General features: G+C 37.3%; 1 protein-coding gene and 2 pseudogenes across 1 annotated transcript; 2 read left to right on the top strand and 1 right to left on the bottom strand.

The window, feature by feature from the left end:
- Positions 1-7,163: 7,163 nt before the first annotated feature.
- Positions 7,164-22,155, bottom strand: part of LOC144374748 (protein N-lysine methyltransferase METTL21D-like) — a 34,216-nt pseudogene continuing 19,224 nt past the window's right edge.
- On the top strand, positions 8,854-12,097 carry LOC144374737 (sulfotransferase 1C1-like). Its single transcript, XM_078037485.1, has 5 exons — positions 8,854-8,862; positions 9,137-9,263; positions 10,197-10,291; positions 11,412-11,592; positions 11,779-12,097. Exons 1-5 carry the CDS (start codon positions 8,854-8,856, stop codon positions 11,889-11,891), a joined length of 525 nt encoding a protein of 174 aa, XP_077893611.1. The 3' UTR covers positions 11,892-12,097.
- On the top strand, positions 16,927-21,474 carry LOC144374749 (sorting nexin-5-like; annotated as a pseudogene).

Below are 22,155 nucleotides of genomic sequence, written 5' to 3'. Positions count from 1 at the left end.
GAGACTTGATCTCTCCGCGCCTGCCGCCATGTTCTAGTCTTAACTTCTTCTTTTATCTGTTTGTGTAATACATTCTCAATGTGTTCTTTCGCTGCTTGAATTTGCTGTCTCGTATCCTCTTTAAGGTTCCATTCCATCTGTCTAAGGTGTTCCTTGAGTTCTTTATATGACCATTTTTCTGATGACTCTAGGTCCTCCTGAATATTTAGGCTGTCCTGCATTGTTTGTACTCCTTTTCTTCCTTGCTTTTTGAAGCTGCTCATGTTACTTCTTGTTCTGTTTGACTGCTGAGTTACTGTTTACTCCTGTAGCCGCAGGTTTCAATGAAGTTATCTCCTCCGCCACAGTCTGATGACGTCAGTTGTCTGCCATGGTGGTATCTCTTGCAAATGGCGACAGTTTGTTTCCCTTTGCCGGGTGACCAATGCAACGGGTGGGTCCTTACTGTCTCTCCCAAGCCCCGTTTCAAACCTGTGGCCACTACCTATAAAGGATCGGTTGGCATTTACCTCCGTAGGATCAGAAGGGCTGACCAGTTGTTTCAGCCGGATGGATTAGTGCTGAGTCACAGCTGTTTGTCTGCGGGAAGCAGGCGAACGGGAGCTTGAATTCCAAAGCCCTAGTTTTCTAGCTCACTGTTCACATATCCAAAACTAGGGTTCTCTGTTCACAAAGAATAATTATATAAAATAAAATAGATAGTAGAATGACCTTGTAATGTGGATAATGGGCCTCACTCAACCACACATGGAGGCTAACTGGAAGGTATATTAATGAGCACCATTAAGGCCTATTTCAAATGTAAAAGACCTTGAAGACCACTTGTGAGAACACCTTCAACAAAGTCCTTTGTCCCAGGGGTGATTCCTGATTGAATTTGAAGAAAAAAGGATGGGTCACTCAAAGAATGAAAGTGAACACATATGGTAGTCTGGATGCCTTTTCCAAAGCCTATTCTGAATGCATTTTGCTCTGTGTCCTGTCTAAACCATTAGTAAACTTCTGAGATGGCACACCAAAATGAGTTTTTTTTTCTGATATCATTCCTCATACCACATGGTGGGAGTTCTATTTTTTAGATTTTTTTTCTTTAAAATTTATGAGACAAGCACCTAGATTCAATTGGCAAACTATGAAATTTTGGCTTATATCAAAACTTCACTTTCAGTATTATCAATCACTATTTTCCCATGTTTTATTTCAAGTAGATGCATCATTTATGTTTTTCTACAAGAACTGAAGGACATTTTTAAAAGATTTTAATTTATCATTCTGAGATTTTCACATGAGAAGAAAGTAGAATAAAATTAGGTGACATTAAAAGAATGAATCTCTCCTAAATGAGGTTTATGTGTCCCAATTAAGAAATTTTAAAAACTGCAATGGGAACTTAGTTCTAAGTTTTAGAATATCTGAAACAAGGCTCCCAAAGATTCCAAATTTTTTGGAGTATTTAGAAAACACCACTATCTGAGTCTTGCCTTCTAAGGACCAGTTTGAATTTTAAGTGTGTAGCTTGTGAAGGGATGGACTAATTGGTTGCTTTGCAACTGGAAGACATTTTCTGATATACTTTCTATCTAAAAGGTACTTCATTTGTTTCATTTTATTAGATACTGTGATTATACAATAAAAATAGACATGCGGCAATATATTTAGCAAAAGGATTCCATTTTCTTTACATATATACCAAGAGTTATTATTAGTGAATTGTATAACTGTTTTTTTTACCAAGAATTATTATTTATATCTTTTCCTTTATTTAAATACTGAAGATTAACCCCCAGGGCACTTTACCAGTGTGCTACATACCCAGTCTCCAACACTTTCATTTATTTATTTATTTTTGAGAGTGGGTTTTACTGAGTTTCTTATAACCTTGCCCAGTTCTTGAGGCTTGTCTTTACCTTGAGAAAAAAATCCCTAGTTTTTTATCTCTTATCCTCCTAAACTGCTGGGAGTACAGGCGGCTACAACCTTGCACTGCTACCCCAAATTAATACTAGTGGATTATGTGGCATTTTTATTTGGGGCTTTTAAAGATTCTTAACACTTTTATAAAAAATATATTTATTAAATTTATATTGTCACCAATAATTTTACATATTTGTGTGCCCTGGAATCCCTATTAATTATGAGATATTTGCTTGGTTTTGTTTAGTTTGGTGCTGAGTATTGAATCCAGGGGTTCATACCACTGAGACATATCCACATTCTTTTTTATGTTATATTTTGAGACAGGCTATCACTAAATTGATTGTAGCCTTGTTATGTTAATGAGGCTGTCTTTGAACTAGCAATTCTCTTGCATCATTTTTCATAGCTTCTAGAATTTCAGGCATATGCCACCATACATGACAATTTTAGATTTTTATAATAGTCATTCCAACAGCACTGCATAGGCTGCAGAAAATCTATTTGATTAATATATTAAATTCCTGAGGCAATTTTATATGAAGTAGCCAGTGTAAGACTGTTGTGTAAAGATTAGATTAGCAAGGATTGTGGAATGTGATAGACATTATTATCTAAAGTACATATATAAAGACAGGAATTGATGTGAACATACTTTATATACAAACGGAGGTATGAAAAATTGTTGTATATTTGTAATAAGAATTGTGATGCAATATGCTTCATGTATTTAAAAAATAAAACCAAAAAAAAATTTTTATATGTTTTGCTGAGAATAAAACTCAGTACTTTGCACATGCTAGCAAAGTTGTTTACCACTGAGACACAACTCCAGCCCATGTACCCAGCTTTTTATGCTCTCTTTGTAGTAATCAGAAAGAACTTTAAAAATTAAAATTACATTTGTATCAGTGTTCCTAGTACAGTAATGTATTGCTTACTTAACTTATTCTTAGTATTTTTAAAAAATAATCTAATGGATGATTGTTATTTTTTTTCAGAGATTATTTTATCACTTCTTTAGGGCTTGGTGAAGGGTCTTCTTTTTTTTTCAGAATGTGGATGTCTCCTATTATCAAATATGTCCATGCTAAGTGTGTTAAAAATAATGATTCTAAAAGTTCACACAATCCACACATTTCCAAGACTATGGGAAAAAGGGAAAGGACAATATTCACAACCAAGAAACCATTTCCCATGGAAGCATAGTATCAGTGTCCAACTTGGAGTGTAATCCAGATCTTTCAGTGATAAAGTTGTTTAAAAACCACAACCATAGGTTTTTGTGATCTTCTAAAGTACCCTGAATGGCTTTAAGTCATTTACTCTTCTTCAAAATAAAATTACTGCTACCTACTTAAAATATAAAGAACTATGAATGAGAAAGGTGAATGAGACTTAAGTTCTGTGAAGGTACTGAGGTTGACCTTTAATTATAGTTTATAAATAGTCAAACAAGAAGGGCCTTAGAGTAGTCTCATTTTTTTCAACACATGATAGGGAATACTTAGATGAACTGACATGAAATAATGAAAATGCATTTCAGGGAAGTGATATCACAGAATTTGTCAGGGTAAAATCTTGGAAATGTGGGAAAAATATATTCATATTCATATGCATTTCAATAGAAAAAATAAGTGATAAATACATGAATAAGAGGGTAAATTCAGTGTGCCTCATGCATTGTAGGTTGAAGGTAATGATAAAATATTAACTGAGGAGATCCAGAACTCTGTAATTTGTGGGAGACTTTAATAGCAATTTAGAAAAAGAAAATATACTTAAATCCCTTTAGATTTGCCTCTGTCCTCTGTTCTTATGAATTTGATTCTGTCAAATGAGATTATGTGGGTATGATTCTCTCTGAATTTATGTTTTCTTTTGTTTTTAAGATTTTGTCAGCTATGTCATGTAAAGCCCTATCCTAAACTCACTGTGGGGACTCTTTTACCACCTGCTCTGGACTGCAGAGCAGAGACCCACCTCACTCATTCTGTGCAATGAATTGACTTTTGTCAATCCTTGCAAACAATGGTTGGAAGAACAAGCATATTGGAAGGTCTTTCATATCCTATAATATGGTTGTCAGACCCTGTGGGGTTAAAGGTTTCTACTTGCTGTGTTAGAAACATCTTCCCTATGAGAAGGGCTTATCTATCTATCTATCTATCTATCTATATCTATCTATCTATCTATCTATCTATCTATTTTGTTTGTTTGTTTTTTTGTTTTGGAAGCCCCATGAACACAGAAGAGAAGCATTTATGGTCACAAACAAAGGAATGCCAGAAGCCATTAGATGTGAGAAAATACAAAAAAATAAAATATTCTCTTAGAGCTTTTAGAGGTAAAAAGTTTATTTCTGTTTTCTGTAAGAAAACTAAAATTTCTCTTTGACCTGACAATATTTTGATGTTTTAAACTTGCTTGGAATTTCTACCTGTGTTTTGAATTCACCTATGCCTGGCTATCCCTTACCGGATAGCAACCCTGTCTAAAACCTTACTGGTGCCTCATAAATTCTGGCTCCCACTGACCAAATAACAATTCTCTCTAAATCTTAGTGGCAGCTCATAAATTCTAATGTCTGGATATGAATTTATTTTATACCTTGAAATGTTAGCCATGTAGATCCTTAACCTGCTATCTGCCTTTGTATTATGATTGTCAAAATCTTGTTAGCTGTAAGTGCCTTAGACACCTACTTCCTTTGTAACTTTTTGTGCTGTAAAAACTTTTTTTCTGAAGATCAGGGGGATGATTTCTAGCATGGGATCTTGTAAGAGACAGTCCTGGCCAGCTTTTGTGTACACAATACAATCTTGATTTAATTTGATTTAAAATTTGAGTTGGTGGTCTTTTCTTTGTGTTTTGGTTCAACATTAACCTTTTGTTTAACTTCACTGTAAATAAAACCAAATAACACAATAAAACTCCTGTAAATGAGCCAGGTGCATAATAATAGTGATTCTTTACTGAAAGCAGAGTATTTATTATAGAAATGATATAAGATTAAAAATTAAAAGATATCTCAAATATCAAGGGAGTTTAGGAGTTAGAAATTTTTTTCTTTCAGAATATAGGTAGTAAAATAGGATAAATGAGAAAATGTGAAGCATAAATATTTTAAGTAATATGCAAAAAAAGTCACCAAAATATTTATTACAAAAAAATCATATCTACAGAAATGGTTCAAAAGAAACAGTTTTTGTCAGGAATAAACATTTGGACAGGAATGTAAGATTTGGTTCTCTTTTTAAGTAGTTTTACTCATAGTGAATAATCTTTAAACTATTTCTTCATTTTACTGGTTGTAATTCATTATAATTCATATATCTGCAAAAAGGGTACTGAATGCAGAAAAATATTATCACTCATGTTTAAATCACCAACATTATTTGATCTTTCCCTTTTTAAACCAAAAATCTGCATAAAACCATCTCTTAATAAATATCTCTATCTCTGTATATTAGCAGCAACTGAGTTATAAAATTTGCTATGACAACTTGTCTCTTCATGTACTTAAAGACTATGAATTTGCTGCTTAGCATTTAGGTATAACTTTCTATGGTGTTCTCTAGTTATTTATGTCTCTATTCTAAGTTTTATACCAAGCTCTCATTATGTGCCTTAATTACTCTGTGTAGCAATGTAGGATCCATGTCTTATTTGTGACACTTTGTTCCCAGAACTGTGTCTAAAGAGAAATATGTACAAGATGATTATCCAGGAAAAAAATCTATTTAATATTATATTTTATTTTATATTTATTAATATATTTATGTATACATATTTTTATTATATAGAAACACATGTTGGTCTGAACCTACAGTGATACTAGTGTGTTTTAACTTGAATTGGTTGTGAGAAACAAACTAAAAAGACTTTCCTCTTTGTTTGTTGGTGATTTTTGCAACCTCAGGTACCTAGTGAATAATAGCAGAAATAAATAAGTAACTCTCTAATTTGAGGCAGAACCATCAAACTAGATGATGTTTTGCTTCTGCTTTCTATTTTGATTTTTAAAAACATACCTTTAAATTTACATGGAACCCTTTTGGAATTCTGTTCTGTTAGTTCTTTTAAAAAAATCCATGAAAGTGAAAAAGAATGCATTAAAGATAAATAATTATTTTCAAACAATTCATTTCTTAAAATAAATAATTTTTTTCAAATTACCAAAAATTCTGAAAAGTTAGAAAAGTTAAAATCCTTAGAAATAGCTTAAGAAAATTTCTCTTTTCTCAGGACAGTAGACTATATCTCCAACTCATTCCTCTCTAGAATTGGACTGTGTGCAAATATGAAAAAAAAAGTGCTAAGATGCCCCACATGGCTTATAAGTTTTAAAATCCAGACAGGAGCTCAAATCTGCCATTTTTCTACTTTACAAAATACAAAATCTTAAATTTGTATACTTAACAAACATTTGCAGAAGTGTAATTCAAAATGACCTAAAAAAATGAAAAAATGATTGAAGGACTGACCCACTGAACATGAGGACTTATAATATTGAAGCCCTTATGTTAAATGTTTTTTTTATCATTGTCAAAATTCTCCATGTTTATATTATCAATATATTAATCAAAATTTTATGCATTTAATAACAAATATCTTAGTTCCTATTTTACTCAGTCTTTTAAAAAATTAGTAGTAATTTATATTAATAACTTAATTCTCATACTTGTTAAAGTATGAAACATATACTTTAAAAGCTATGGCTATAGCAAGTGAAAAATCCAGCCTAATTTTCTTTTAAGATTGGGAGCCATCTCATAACAAAGGCATGAAAAGTTAATTTCTGCTTCATTATAAATTACTGTGATTTGTAAACTTGCTTGAAATGCCTGCCAGTGCCTTGAACTCACCCATGTCTGTTTTTCCCTGATGAGATAACAACCCTCCCTGAAATTTTAGTGATGACTCATAAATTATGGCTTTCCCTGACCAAATAACACTCACTCTGAAATTTTAGTGGTGCATCATAAATTCTGATTTTGTGATCTAAACTTACTCCCTAAATGCTGAAACATTTCGACAATTAACCTACTACCTGCCTTTGTATTATCCTTGTCAAAATCCTGTTATCCATGTAAGTTCTCAAGACACCCCCCTTTTGCAACATTTTGTGCTATAAAACTACAGTCCTAGAGAACTGGAGTGCTGTCTGCTTTTCCCATGGGTTTCAGGAGAGACTGTTATGCTCAAATGTGGGACCCCCAAAAGAGCACCAGAGACAAAGACCAATGTAAGTAGCAAAGAGTGTTTATTTCAAGCTAGTTCAGTCCTACACACACAAAGCAACTTGTTGCTTAGAGGCCCTGGTCCCAGGGTTTGCAGCAGTTTTGTACACTCTTTGGGGAAGGCAGGTACCACACATACATTATAACATCTCTTAGCAAATAATCACACACCTTGGGGAAATCATAAACAACTCTAAAACATGATTAGCACATTTACTGGTGGGAACAAGTTGGGTAAGGGTGACTGGTTTGTACAAGATGGGGATTCCTTTGAACTGATTGGCTTAGGCCATGAGGGGAGTATCTGTGAATTACATGGTTTCCCAAAATGTTATCAACCACCATAAACTACTTGGAGGGTCATCTGACATCCTAGGTATTTTCCCTGTCACATGCTAATTGGTGGCTGCTAGGGGGTTGCTATGGTCTCCACCTAGCCTGACTGAGTAAGGGACACCAGGCACAGCAAATCTCTCCTGTTATTTGTAGGGAAAAAAACTTAGCAGGGTGGGTATGTGCCTAGGAGTGCTCTGTGGGTCTTTCCAAGGACAAGGGTCATGCCCCCTTCCTTGGACAGTCTTTGCTCTGAAGTAGAGGCTGGTTTCTCACCTTCTACCCTATGTTTTTTTAATGCATTTTTAGCTGTAGCTGAATACAATACCTTTGTTTCACTTCAGGGTCTTGTACAAGCAAGATGAGCACTCTACTTCTGAGCCAAAATTCCAGCCCCTTATGTGTTGTTTTTATTTGTCATTTTTACTTTAGGGAGTTTCTTTCCAGTTCAAATTTCAATCTGTCACCTAAAAAGAACAGAGATCAAAAAATTTTAAATAAAATTTGATAGTTATTTTAATTATTTTATATTAACTCCTTAATAATATACAAACATATATAATCCATAAACTAAAAAACTTTATCCCCTCTGAGAATACACCTTCAATGACCTAAGACCTCCCTTTCACAAGGCTCAGTCTCTTGAAAGTCCATAGCACCTTCCAGTAATTCTACCCTAAGTACCCATTCTTTACATATGGACCTTTGGGGGGAAAACTGCCCATCCTCACAGTGCTCTTCCTCCCCAACCCCACTGACAGCAGCAGAGGCTGGAACAGGAGCCAAGGTGGTTAGGGCAGGAGGGGGACAGCAAGACAAGAAGCTAAGAGTTCATTTTTTCCTTGCCAGGACATACCATTGCATTTCCTTTGAGAATCAGCATCACAAACATCACTAAAGGAAGAGTTGGCACTGTCCTTAGAGGTCCTCAATCTTATCCAGGAATAAAAACATAGCAATGATAATTTATCTATAAGCCTGGGATTCATCTTGTAGGAATGGGACGATAAGTGCATTGCTTTAGCTCCTTCCACTTTATGATTTAGATTTCTTGTTTATAAAGATCCAAGGAGAACCTTTCCTTCACATGTTATGACCCTCTCAAGTTCAAATATCAAAATTGTAATCCTCAAAGTAATGGTTTTAAGAATGGGGGTGCTTTCGTAGATGATTAAGTTCTTAGGTCCTGACATTAGAACCCTTATAAAACATGATCATCTATGAGGAAGCAAGACCTGACCAGAAAATCTAAACTCTAGAATAGTGAGAAATAACTTTCTAGTTTTTATGACATTCAGTCTGTGGTATTTCATTAGAGCACCCTGAATAGATGAACATACCTTATTCTCCAAGTTAAGTTAGGATGAGTACAGTATTTATGTGCAAACCAGGATAATTCTAGGATTTAAAAAAAGAGGTACTCAATAGTAATACAAAGACTACCAGCCACAAATCAGAACAATTTCTAGGCAGACTGGAAGAGATGATCACTTTGTAGAAAACATATGTATGTTCTATTACTCCAATAGCATCATCCAAGATTCTCCAAAACAACTTTCTAAAAACAACAATCTCAGTACTAAATGGTGATAATTTTCTATCTTGCTTACTCTCTGCCTCTCTCTCCCTTTTCTGGATGATTCCAGATTATCTATGTAGCTAGAAATGACAAGGACTGTCTGGTTTCCTACTATTATTTCTCAAGAATGAATTCAATGATGCCTGACCCTGGTACATGGGAGGAATACATTGAAACATTCAAAGATGGGAAAGGTAAGTGAAAGGAAACTGTGGGTTCCTATTTTCTCACTCACTTAGCTATTGACATCAAAAAAAAGAGTTTTTGCTGAATTGTATCTGTCAAAGTCCTGCAAGGAAGTAGATGTCAAGAATGAGGTCTCCCAGGAGACGTCAACAAATAGACTATTCACAATGCTGTGGGCAGAGTTTTGGGAAATCAGCAAGAACCAGTGAAGTATTCTTGAAGGAGCAACAGTTCCCTGGAGATAGGAGAGGTCCCCTTCACAGGAGCTGAGGCCTTCGGTGGAGGTAGCAATCAACAAAGTGAGCCAACTGGGAGGCATCAGTGAAATAAATATATTGTTCTTCCTCTTTTCCTGCTTGCAAAAGCCTTCCAACACTTCTTGAGGTAAAGTCCATCTATAATTCTGAGGGAAAAGGAGCCCCTGGTGACAGATTGTGCAGGTCAACTTCCAAAGTGCTTGGCAATGTAGACAAAGATGCAAGGTAAAGGAGGGTTCACAGGGACAACAAAAGACACCCAGCAATCTTCTCTCCCTCCCATTTACCATCACTGAAAACAAAGATGCCCAAAAAGTAGGTAATTAGAGACGCTTTAAAATAAAAGTCTTTTTTTTTTTCAAAATCAGCATGCTGGAAACAATATTTATTGATCTAGGCAACTTGTGGTGATGCAAGGAAAAGATTTCTATTCCCTGGCCATAGACAATGTTTTGTGGAACACTAAGTTCAACTAAGTTTCCTGGAAAATATAAGCCAGGAAATTCAGAATATTTTTCACAATCTTCCAAAATACTTTCAAAGGACAAGTTTTCTGTCTTATGCAATAAGAATCCTTCTGCGCAATATCTTTGTATTTTGGTTGTATTTAGTAACTGTCCTCTTTTATTTGATAAGTAAGGCTCATTTGGTAAGTTTCATATTGACATTCTCTCTCCTCCTCAGTGTTGTGGGGCTCCTGGTATGACCATGTAAAGGGATGGTGGGATGTGAAGGACCAGCATCGCATCCTCTACCTCTTCTATGAGGACATGAAGGAGGTGAGGGGCAATATGATCCCCATCATGTTCTCCCAGTGCCTGGGATGTGGGGGCACTGGAATGTGGACTTACCAACAGAAGAACCTCTCGATGACACTCTTCCCAGCTCCTCAGCTCTAAACACAATTTTTGTCTTCAGAATTATCTTGACTTTTGTTCACACTTTCCATAAGATCTTTCTTCCTCTGGAAATAGCTTGTGCCTTCTAGCCAGATCACCTTGTTGAATCCTTATACCTAGGAGCCATGTTTCTTTACCTACAAAATTATATCATCTCTATCTCATGAGATCATTGTAAAGATTTTTGCAATCTTAATTATCAAGTGTGCATAGTTCTGTTCAAGAAATCAACTTCCTTCTCTCTCTTCTATGCCCTGATCACTACTTGAGGTCTAGTCCGTAGGAAATTGGCAGGATTAGTATCACACATTAGGACATTGAACTGATCATTGTGGATGAGCGGATAGCAGATTCAACCCTTGTGAGTCTGGATTAATGTCCTTGAATTACAAAACTACCACCTATGACCATGCTAAGAAGTTCTCTAAAATTTAATCTAAAGCTACAACTCCTTTTTTTGCAACTTTTTTAATCAGAAAAAAGCAAGGTATAAACATGTTCATTTCTGGGTAAATTGGATATCCCTTTTACTCATCCTTTTATTAGCCTTCTATTAAACTCATAGACCATTTGCTGCCAATTCTTATAGCCCAGAGACTAGAGTTAATTATCATACTGACCAACACTATCTGTTGCTCACTATACCTTCTCTGATCTCCTCCAGAATATGTCATTTCTCCTTCTCTTGAGGTCTCCTGGTGCTCTCTCTTGGTGCAGGAAGCACATACTTTCTCCACCAGATACCTCAATTGGTCAATTTATACCCAATTTCCTTCTTGCAGGGTAATTTCCTTGATGATAGAAATAGTCCCAATCTTCTTGTTGCTGCACATCTGTGGTAGTACAGTGCCTTTCACTAGTAACACTTGAGAATATTTGCTGAATATGTTTGAATGAATCCCTTAACTCATCTCTTTAGAAATGCATTTAATTTAAACAGAATATCATCCCTAATGGAAGAGCCCAAAATATTTGTTTTGTGTAATTGTTCTACATACAGGACCCAAAGAGGGAAATTGAGAAGATACTGAAGTTCCTAGAGAAAGACATAACAGAAGAAGTTCTGAATAAAATCATCTATCATACCTCATTTGATGTAATGAAGCAAAACCCAATGACCAACTATACTACTCTACCTAGCAGCATCATGGACCACTCCATCTCCCCTTTTATGAGGAAAGGTAGTTGAGACATATATTCCACGCTGCCAATTGAAACCCTGTAATTCTCACGTCTACTTGGATTTTTCCATTAGTGTTTTATGCTGCATTGCTTATTCTTGCCAGCAATACCACTGTACAACTTGGGTGTACACTCAATTCTCCCTAGACTCCTGCAGCAATCACTGAGATTTTGCCTTATTTCAGGGATGCCTGGTGACTCGAAGAACTATTTTACTGTGGCCCAAAATGAAGAATTTGACAAGGACTACCAGAAGAAGATGGCAGGGAGCACTCTGGCTTTTCGCACAGAGATCTGAGAGTGCTGGTCGGGGAGGTGGGGTGCTGCCCCAGACGTTATTACTAGATTGTACCCATTTAAACCCCATGATACTTAAAAGCATTCTTCCTCCCATCCTAAGTCATTCCACACTATCTGTAGATCCTGTACTACTATAATAATACTTCATTAAAACATAATCAAATCCTGGGTAGAAAGTTTTAAATTAGTTACATGGTAATTGGTGTGGACTCCTGCCTCATGAAAATATACTCTGTACTAAGGCAAAATAAATACAACTTCAGTCCATCACTTGTCTACAGCTATCTGGTTTCTGAAAGACAAAACAAAAGAGATAAACAAATAAAAACAGAATTTCAGCGCAAGAGAAATTTAAAAATAAAGCAAAGGGAATGAGAAGTACCAGGGAGAATGTGAAGAACTATTTTTTAATTCTAAACATTTGTCTTGTTCCACTTTGTGATTCCATAACTGACATGGATGATTTATAAAGAACAGAGATTTGTTTCTGAAAATTCTGAAGCATAGGAATTTCAAAGTTGAAAGGTTCACATCTGGCAAGGACTTTTTGATGCATCATTCCATGGTGGAAAGTGTGATGGTAAGAAAGGATGAGGGGTGGGGGCTTACCCTTTCATTAGGAACTCACTCCCCCCACACACAAAATTCACTCCTATGGTAATGCCCTTAATGACCTAATCACCTCTTATGAGGATCTTTCTCTCATTAGTGTTGTGATGGAGATTGAGTATCTAACACAAGGTTGGGGGACATATTAAAAACAGTGATGGTCAAGAATGAGAAAAATGATGACACAACTCTAATATTAGACTATGAGATACAGAGGATAATATGAAGAATGGAATCCAGTGAGCTGATGTTGAAATGGTCTAAAGACCAAAGAGAAAGGCCACTGCTGGGCATTGGAGCAAATGCTAAAACACAGAGGATAATCAACAACTTGAGCCAACTTCTGTGACCAACTTCTAGAAAGCAGAAAGAGATTTTATATTTCAGATAAACTTCTTAGAAAAAAAAAACTATAAATTCACCTAAGGAAAAAATAAAATATCCAGTCCCTTGTACATTTTAAGAAAGATTTGAATCTTATATCTCTGGGGGAAAATGTCACTTTTCATACTTTTTGAATAGAAGGCTTCTAGCAAAATTGTCCTTACGGTAAAGTTAATCATAAAATCATGTTCAGTTTTCTCCTTTTCATTAAAACCTGCCTCACAAAAATGTCTGCCATCATTTGCACAAGGTATTCAAACATCTGCATTATTTTTATAGAATGTTAGCAAAATGCATTTTGTGTGAGGGGTGATTTCCTATTCCACTCAACAAATGATAAAGAAAATCATCTTCACCCAAGAACAAATTAAGCCCTACCTGTGTTCTTTCCTCTTTCCACTTTCTAAGGGAAGCAAATCATTAATCACACGACAAACAATCCAGTGCTGTGGTCGTTATGCAGTGTGGACCAGCGTGAACGCCTTCAGTTCACATACCAGGAACTTCCTGAAACTTCCCACAGAAAGCACATAATACTTCCCCTTCTCAATGTCATGTGGGCTGGTCATATAAGAGGTATTAAAATATGAGCAATATGTCTGGAGTTTTCAACTAGGCAAAACCTACCTTACTTTTTTGAAAATCGTAAAAATTTTTTTACTTTTATTTTTGTAAAAATGAATTCCACTCTCCTAGTTCTCAAAAATTTCAATTAAAGTATTTCTGAACTTCTTTCTTTAAAGCTCTGTTATGCCCTTCTAATAATATTCTAGGTACTACAAAGAATAATTATCTGGCTTCCATGTTGCACTCCTGTAATTCCAGTGATTTGGGAGCCTGAGGCATGAGGATTGAGAGTTCAAGTTCAGCTTCAGTATCTCAATAAGATTCTCAGCAATTTAGTAAACCCTGTATAAAAATACAAAAAAAGGGACTAGGTATGTAACTAAGTGGTCAAGCGTATCTTGGTTAATCTCTAGTAGCAACAAAAAAGAATAATTAATGGTTTAATTTAATTTTTAAATATCTGTGGTCCCAACCCTATAGAATAACGATGATAGAGGCAAGGAACATCCACATAGCCTTCCTAATCTAACATGCTCAATGTTCATGGGTACTTTCAAAAAACTTTTATTCTAATGAGACACTACATACACACACACACACACACACACACACACACACACACACACACACCCCTAAATGAATCAGTCATGGAAGATCAAATTGTAAATAGTTATGGAAAAATTACTTGGTAACAATTCACTTAAAATAAGTTTGATCAAAAAATTAGAAATAGAATTAGGAGAGCCAGAAATATTTCACTATTCAACAATCTCACTTTTTAGATGAGAAAACCAAGAGAGAGAGAGAGAGAGAGAGAGAGAGAGAGAGAGAGAGAGAGAGACAGACAGACAGACAGACAGACAGACAGACAGACAGACTGAGAGACTGACTATGTTGGATGCAGTGGAATAAGGATTCCCCCAGTTTCTAGCTAGTGTTCCATCCCCTCCTCACTATAAAACCATAGATTTGGGCTGGGGATGTGGCTTAAGTAGTAATGCGCTCACCTGGCATGCGCTGGGTGCTGGGTTTGATCCTTGATCCTCAGCACCACATAAAAATAAAATAAAGATGCTGTGTTCACTGAAATCTAAAAAATAAATATTAAAAAATTCCCTCTCTCTCTCTTTCTCTTTCTCTCTCTCTCTCTCTCTCTCTCTCTCTCTCTCTCTCTCTCTCTCTCTCTTTTCTCTAAAAAAACCACCATAGATTAAAAATGCCTTAAGCTTAGAAGGCTGAAGCAGAAAGATTGCAAGTTCAAAGACAGCGTCATCAACTTAGCAAGGCCTGGAACAACTTATTAATACCCTGTCTCAAAATAAAAATAAAATAAAATAAAAATTGCTGAAGATTTTTCTCAGTGGTTAAGTACCCCTGGATTTAATCCCTAGTACCAAAAGAAAAGTACCTTCTCCTCAGACAACATTTTTTAGTTCTTTGATTCTACTTAGCACTTAGAAGAGCACTACCACAATTTAACTGCTCTTTGGATCCTTCCTTATCACGTAACATATCCTGAAACCTAGCAAGCTGGCTTTATTCCATGATTAATCTTTGAATTTCCCTGACTCCCAAACCCACCTTGGCTTCCATTTAATTAACTATAAAATCTCTTTATTAAAATCATCAACCATTTCATATTTCATCTTCATCATAACCAAAGCAAAAAGAAGGGTCCTTGTTTTTTCTGAGTATCTTGGTATCCCTCTTGGAAACCTCTTCTTCCTGGGAAATCTACCTGTGCACTGGCCTGCATCTGGCCTTGTACCGGCATTGCCTCATGTTAGCCAACATTCTTGTTTTTTTTTCTTTATTTAAACAGCCATTTTATAAATTAATATGTATATAATGTAATTTCGTATGTATACATTACAATGCATGTTTTAAGAGGTATATACTTTATTGTTTCTATTGTTGTTAGATATACCTGATAGTAGAGAATATTTTGACATATTATACGTACATGGAGTACAACTCATTCCAACTAGGATCTCATTCTTGTGGTTATACATAATGTGGCATGAAAGTGGTAGTGTATTTGTTGAACTCATGGAAGTGTGTCTATACCAACCACCCACAAACCCTAAAAAGCAGAAGGCTTGGATTGCATAAATGCCCATCTGCCTTGAGTGAACATCACTGATTTGCCTCATCTGAGCCTTACATAAAGAGACAAAATGATAAAAATATATTCAGAACATGGTTCAAGTGAAGAATGTATATCCTATATTCCTTCTCCTGTGTCCCAGACAGGCAGTCTGGCTCAAGCTGAATTTCTGGTGCCATCTAACTGGAACTTTTCTGAGAGGGTGAACAGACATTCTCCAGATCATTTTTATGAAGATAGAAGTCCTGGTTTAGGATCACCTGGAAGTCCCCAAATCTAGATGCTATAAGAACTTTCCAATCTCTTTCCCAAAGAGCACTGAGGAGACCTTCTTCAAAATAGTAGACTATCACCAGAGAGGGGATTGCATCTGTGTGAGGCTGATGAGGGGGATACACCCAAGTGTCCAGGAAAAATGAGGGTCCAGGTTACCAGATCTCTTGAGCTCCTGAGGTGGGAACTCCTCTTCCACTCACCTCCCCAGTGGACAACCCCTTGGGAAATGGTCTACATGCCATGAGTTCTAGGAGTCAGGAGGTGGATGTAGAAGGGACCAATGGTAAATGTGGGTCATGCTGGCAAGAATTCTAAAGACAAGGTGTTATTTTCAAGTCATTAACAGGAAGGTGGCCTCCATCTAGAAGAGGAAGGGAATCAAGAAGAGTTTGGAGTACTTAGCTCTCCATGCATTAGGTTATCCCCAGTGAACCACTGAATTGTGAAATGTTGTGGGGAACAAGTTTCCAAGGAGAAGTCACGGAGGGCACCCCCCAGAGTGATCAGGCCTATATCCAGAGTTTCAGAGAAAAACTGAACTGACTAACTAGCGCTTGGCCTGCCAAGGCTGAAAATTCCAGAGTCCATCATGTCTTTAACCAGGGGCCACTGTCTGCCTCACTCAACTCTGAGGTGATGAAGAACATCCCCAACCACCAGGTGTGAGCAACAGGGAATAATGAACAGTGCAGGTGAGGGAACAACAGGCCAGTTTGCCTTCCTCCAGAGGGTCTGTGAAGAGGGCTGTGACAGCTGAATGTGAGTCCCTGTGGGAAGCCACCATGAGATGCATGAGGACCTTCATAGCATAGAAGCCAGCGAGGGGGACCAACTGGGAACTTAAAGCGGCAATCCCTGCTATCAAGATCGCCTTTTGCAAGTGGACTCCCCATCCATCTTCCAAAAGGTCCCCAAGCATCACCAGAGATGGCATGACCCTTTAGGAACTGAGAAACCTGCCTGCCCTTACCTTTATGCTGTTTTGGTGAAGAATTTTCTATCAAAAATCTTTGATGTTTTCTGATAAAAATAAATCAAGCGTAGGCTCCCTTCTTTGTTAGAAGCTAAACCTGTCTGGTCAGCTTGGCCTATGGCTGCCCTCACTCTCAAACTACTTTTCTGTGTCCTGTGGTCATCTCGAAGGAGTACTACTTAGCTTTGATTTCTCAGCCAGCCCATGCTTCTGGAGGGAACCTATTCCCGTGCCCTGGCAGGATGTGGGCGAAAAGTTCAGATGCCCTTCCCAGCAACCCAAATGTTTATAAGCCCAGGACTCTCTCCGGGCCTCAGGGAGGAGGAAGGTGGAATTGTTGGAACATTAGGTCACAGTCTGCTTGTAATCCTGGAGGAAACTGCAATTGGCCACAGGCTGTTTATGAGGCTGCCTTCTCACAGCTTCAGGAAGCCATGGCAAACTCTGTTTGGAGCTGGGCTCCCAGAAGCAGACTCTGGCAGTAAGATTTGGGTGCAAGTTCTTCAAGAGAGAATCATCAGGGAGTAGGGAGACCATATGGAAGCCAAGCAAGGATGTGGGCTCCATATGTGAGATTGACCTGCCAGCCCAGAGTTGTGAATTCCTCCCTGGCCTTTTGCCATCCAAGCTGGGAGAACAAGAGGTGATTTCCACTTGTTATTCAGGAAAGAAATTTTTCCTTGAGTGTTTTTGTTGTGGAGGTCCAATATTTTAAATACTATGGTATAAAGTTTAAAATGATTAAATACTATGGTACAAAGGCAAAATGTCTCATGTTAATAAATGGGAAGGAAGAGTATGAACACAATATATAGAGAGAGGGGAGAATACACAAACATACACAATTCCAGTCCTCAATTGTGTTAACTGATCGTGTATCTCAGGGGAATTGGTTCTAGAATTCCTCCATGGATACCTGAGTCCATGGATGTTCAATTCTCTTACATCAAATGCTGCAGTATTTGCCTATAAACTATATACTCCTGTATACTTTAAGTTGACTCTAGATTATGTGTAATATCTAACACTGTGACAGTGCACTGTAAACGATTAAAAAACTATATGGTCTATGGAATAATGACAAAAAATAATCAGTACATATTCAGTATAGAAACAATTTTCAATCTAGGTTTGTTTAATCTGAAGATGCAGAGACTGTGGACATGGAGGGCCAACTGTACCTACTTTCACTACCCATTTCATATTTTTTTTTGTCTCCATCAAAAACACAGCAGATCTTTACCTGGTGTGTGGAAAGGGACCTAAACATTCATCCCAAAGTGTCTTAAGTCTGAATTGAAGTGTTATAATTCCCATTGATGTCCACAGGTCATGACAATACTACGAGAATTCCATTCTAATTCATGTTTGCAGAGTATAATAATACTAAGAGAAAATCTAGGAGATCTCCTGTATCCTAGACTTGTTCTTCCTTGCCTCCATTATAGTCTGTGGGGCCATGGGCATTTAGGGCAATACATCATATACGGTACTTGCACCATCAGGGCCTGCCCAATCCAATCTCATATATACCTCTTCCATTCAATGACAGTGCTGCACTGCATATGCAACCTAATAACTTGGTGGGACAGATTATAGAAGCTTGTGAGGGCAGCTGAGGTCACATGGTAACATGGTGGCCCATAGTTAAATGTTCAATCTCTATGAAAGTCCGGTAGCAGGCTAAGACCTATCTTTAAAATGGAGATAGTTCTCTGAGGGTGATTACAGTGATTTGCTCAAAAATCCTGAAGACCTGAGTGATGATTCATCTAGAGCCTTGTCTAAGGCTCTTCACATCATCAATATTACAAGTACCATTCAAGCACCATTGTATCTGGTGGATCATGTGGCAAGGCAGACTATACATACTGTTCTGGTCCTCACTCTAACACAGAAACTTTTGTGGTCAACAATATATGGGCTGTGCTCTGTCAAAGTGTACCTCATTGGAAGAGCATCAGTGCTGCTCTCCATGTCACAGTTCTCTGGTCAATGGTCTCTGTGTGGTGCTGAGTAAGGCCCGGGACCCCCTGTTATAGAGTTGCATTGCCAAGACCATAGTTCCTGCAACAGCAGGAGGACCGTGCAACCTGAGGTCTGTGTCTGTGCACCTGAATGTTGACCCCTCACTTCAGATTGACACACCTGATGCACTCAGTGACAGAGATAAGGTTGACTAAACAGTCACACCAAGACTCCACAGCCCACATTTCAGAGCCCAGAGTTTTCTGTCACCAGGTGACATCAAAACTTTGAGTGGCTACATGATACTCTATTAAAGCCACAGACTAGGCTTATTATTTTCCTGCTTCTACAAAACCAAATTTCAAAGGTCCTCAAAAAAAAAAAAAAGATGCAGAAACCGGCAGAGGGTGAAGGGTCTATGACCAAAGAAGAATTTGCAAAGATGAAGCAATTACTGGAAGCTGAGTATCTTGCTGTCTTTAAGAAGTCTATGTCCTCTCATGAAGTATTTCTTCAGCAGCTTTCTTCTCATTCTGTTCTCAGTAAATCGCAACTTTCATGTTTTCCTAGAATATGATCAGGATCTAAGTGTTAGGTGGAAAAAAAGAGATGTTTGGTGGCTTCTTTAAAAGTGTGGTGAAAAGTGCTGATGAAGTTCTTTTTCCTTCAGTTAAGGAGGTGGATGACTTCTTTGAGCAAGAGAACTTTCTTATTTACTATTCCCACAGGATCAAGGATTCCTGTACTAAAGCAGACAGAATGACCAGATCTCATACAAATATTGCTGATGACTATATTCACACTGCAGCCAGCTTGCAAAGCCTGGCTTTAGGTAAACCCATGATCATCAAAAATACCTATTGTGACCTCAGATGCCCTCACAAACTTCTATATTCTGTCCCACCAAGTTATTAGGTTGCATGTGCAGTGCAGCACTGTCATTGAATGGAAGAGGTATATATGAGATTGGATTGGAAAGTGAACCATCAACACAAATCCACCTAAGAAAGGAGGGAAGAGAATTATAAAAGTAAGAATAATACAGAGAGACAAAACTCATAAAAGGCCATTGTAGAGACTGCCTACCTCTTCACTTTCTTTTGAGAATTATTACTACAGATCAGTCCTCAACACATCGCAACCAAGACCACATTTTGAAAATTAGACTTAAAAGTCTTTATTCACTTATTTTTCCTGCTTTCATCCCTCCTCCTGATCTACCCTTTTGGTGATCTGAAGCAATAAAAATGGAAACTAAAAAGAAATAAAGAAGAAAAACAACTCAAAATGGCAATCTTAGTAGAATAGCTAAATGTTAAAAATGTTCACATATATTATTTGAATACAAATCTCATGCATATATAGCTCTGTTCTCCTAAAAATATCTAATTATTCAATGTGGTCTTTGGAGAATCTCCCATGAAATATTAGAAATATCTGAGCAGGCTGACCAATTAGGTGTTTGATCATCTTCATAAGAAGGAGTCAAAAAGAGATCATGTCAGGGTAAAGCATCTGCTTAGTGTGCATGAGACCCTGGCTTCAATTAACACTGCTGCTGCTGCAAAAAAATAAATAAATAAAATAAAAGAGATAACATTAGCTATTGTGCTCCTACCTGGAAACTGAGTGGATCCACTTTGTGATGCAGTGAAGAGGGCATGAGCTTTGAGCTGGAATCTAACCAATATGTGACTTTAGCTATCATCTCATTTAGAAAATAGGGACCATAAATCTGCTGTAGTGAAACTTAAATGTAATGATGCATATGGAAATGCCTTATAAACCAAGAAGTGTCACTCCTGGAATGAAAGGTGGAACCAAAAACATCACTGGCTTTGTACTTTCACAACCAAGTCTGACATTTGCTCTTTCAATGTTTTAAGTAGGCAGATTCCGATGACTTCCTGGAAAAGTGAACATAGCCCACAGAAGCCATATGACACATATCTAATTTCCTTTCTTCTTTCCTTGTGCCCCCCCATCTTCCTTCCTTCATATATTTTTTTGTTGTGGTGGTGTAGGGGATTGAACCTAGGGCCTCTTTTATGTGATAGGCAGTTTGTATACATCAGCAATACCACAAACACTTGAATAATATATTATGCTACAATGTGACAACAGTTGCAACAATTTTCAGCTTTATTCTAATCTGTGTGTGTGTGTGTGTGTGTGCGCGTGCGCGTGCACCCATGCACACACATGTAGGCTCACACTGGGGAAGTAACTTGTTATTGCTAAGCAAGCACCTTACCATTGAGATACATCCTAGCCCCTTAATGTTCATTTTAATTTGCAAACCCAAACGGATCTACGTTGTTCCCTAGAAAATGCTCAGCTCCCGAAAAGGACAGTCATCTTTATTGTATCCTCGGTGACAAGTTTTACAGGAAATCTGTGCAAAGTTCTGATGAGAAAGACATGATTCATTTTTCACAGTTCTGATGGTATGACTCCCTCCTCTATCAGAAAGAACTGAACCTTCCTAGCAGTGCTTCTTCCCTAACTCTCTTCCACTCCCATTCTTCAATGTTTGGGAGGCATTCTGTTGGGTAAAAAAAGGCAGTGATCTATAAATTGTTAAAAGTGTTCATCCCCTCTTTCTTTTTTCTTCCAGCTTTACCAATTCTAGTCAAGCCTGCCCAGTTATATAAACCCAAATTCATATTCAAAACCGACAATATTGTTTCGAACTGACTGCTTTTCTTTGAGGTGGTCAATTATCAAGAAGGGCTGTAATCTGCTTTTGGTCCTTCTGCCTCCTCCATTCACCCCTGTGCCCTGGCTGTGAGTCTGAGGCATCCTTCAAAGACACAGGACTGATTGTGATGCAAAGGAATGATGACCTGACTCTGTCTCTTCTGTTCCCTGCACAGATAAGTGATTTTGGACCTCTTTGTGTCTCAATAGGGAGAATGTTATCTGGCTATCCTATGGCATAGGGGTGGTGGTTTTAAAGATCAAATCAGATAGGATTAATATAAATAAAAGACCTTTTAAAATCTTAGCATGCTATATAAATATGAGGTGGTTAGTTTATTAGAATTCTACCTTTGATGTGCTTCAGATATCTGGCCAGCTGAGCACTTAAAGTATTTTTATTTGCATTGGTTACTAGATGAGAATTTCTACTCATTGATCTTAGAAAACTTACCCAATAATTATAATAATATCAATACTTACACATGTGTTGCCTCACACTCTCTGTTTTGTAGTTTCAACACCTAAGAGGTTGATTTTTGCCCTAGTTCTTAATTGGTGGTGATGTGCCACAGACTAGATTCTAAGGTGTGCCTTTCCTGAACATTAAAGACGGTAATATTTCCTCTTATAGAGAACTTACTTTTTGATTTTATATCATTTCTAGATATATTATTG

Source organism: Ictidomys tridecemlineatus, unplaced genomic scaffold, assembly GCF_052094955.1.
Source record: "Ictidomys tridecemlineatus isolate mIctTri1 unplaced genomic scaffold, mIctTri1.hap1 Scaffold_85, whole genome shotgun sequence".
Taxonomy (NCBI): Eukaryota; Metazoa; Chordata; class Mammalia; order Rodentia; family Sciuridae; genus Ictidomys; species Ictidomys tridecemlineatus.
The sequence above is the reverse complement of the archived record's forward strand: the minus strand, read 5'-3'. Positions and strand labels throughout refer to the sequence as shown.

What these genes read in the sequence shown, in the direction of transcription:
- LOC144374737 (XM_078037485.1), top strand. An exon ending in TCTATGAGGACATGAAGGAG is followed by an intron (nt 10,292 to 11,411) that starts GTGAGGGGCAAT and finishes TTCTACATACAG; the next exon opens with GACCCAAAGAGGGAAATTGA. An exon ending in CTCCCCTTTTATGAGGAAAG is followed by an intron (nt 11,593 to 11,778) that starts GTAGTTGAGACA and finishes GCCTTATTTCAG; the next exon opens with GGATGCCTGGTGACTCGAAG.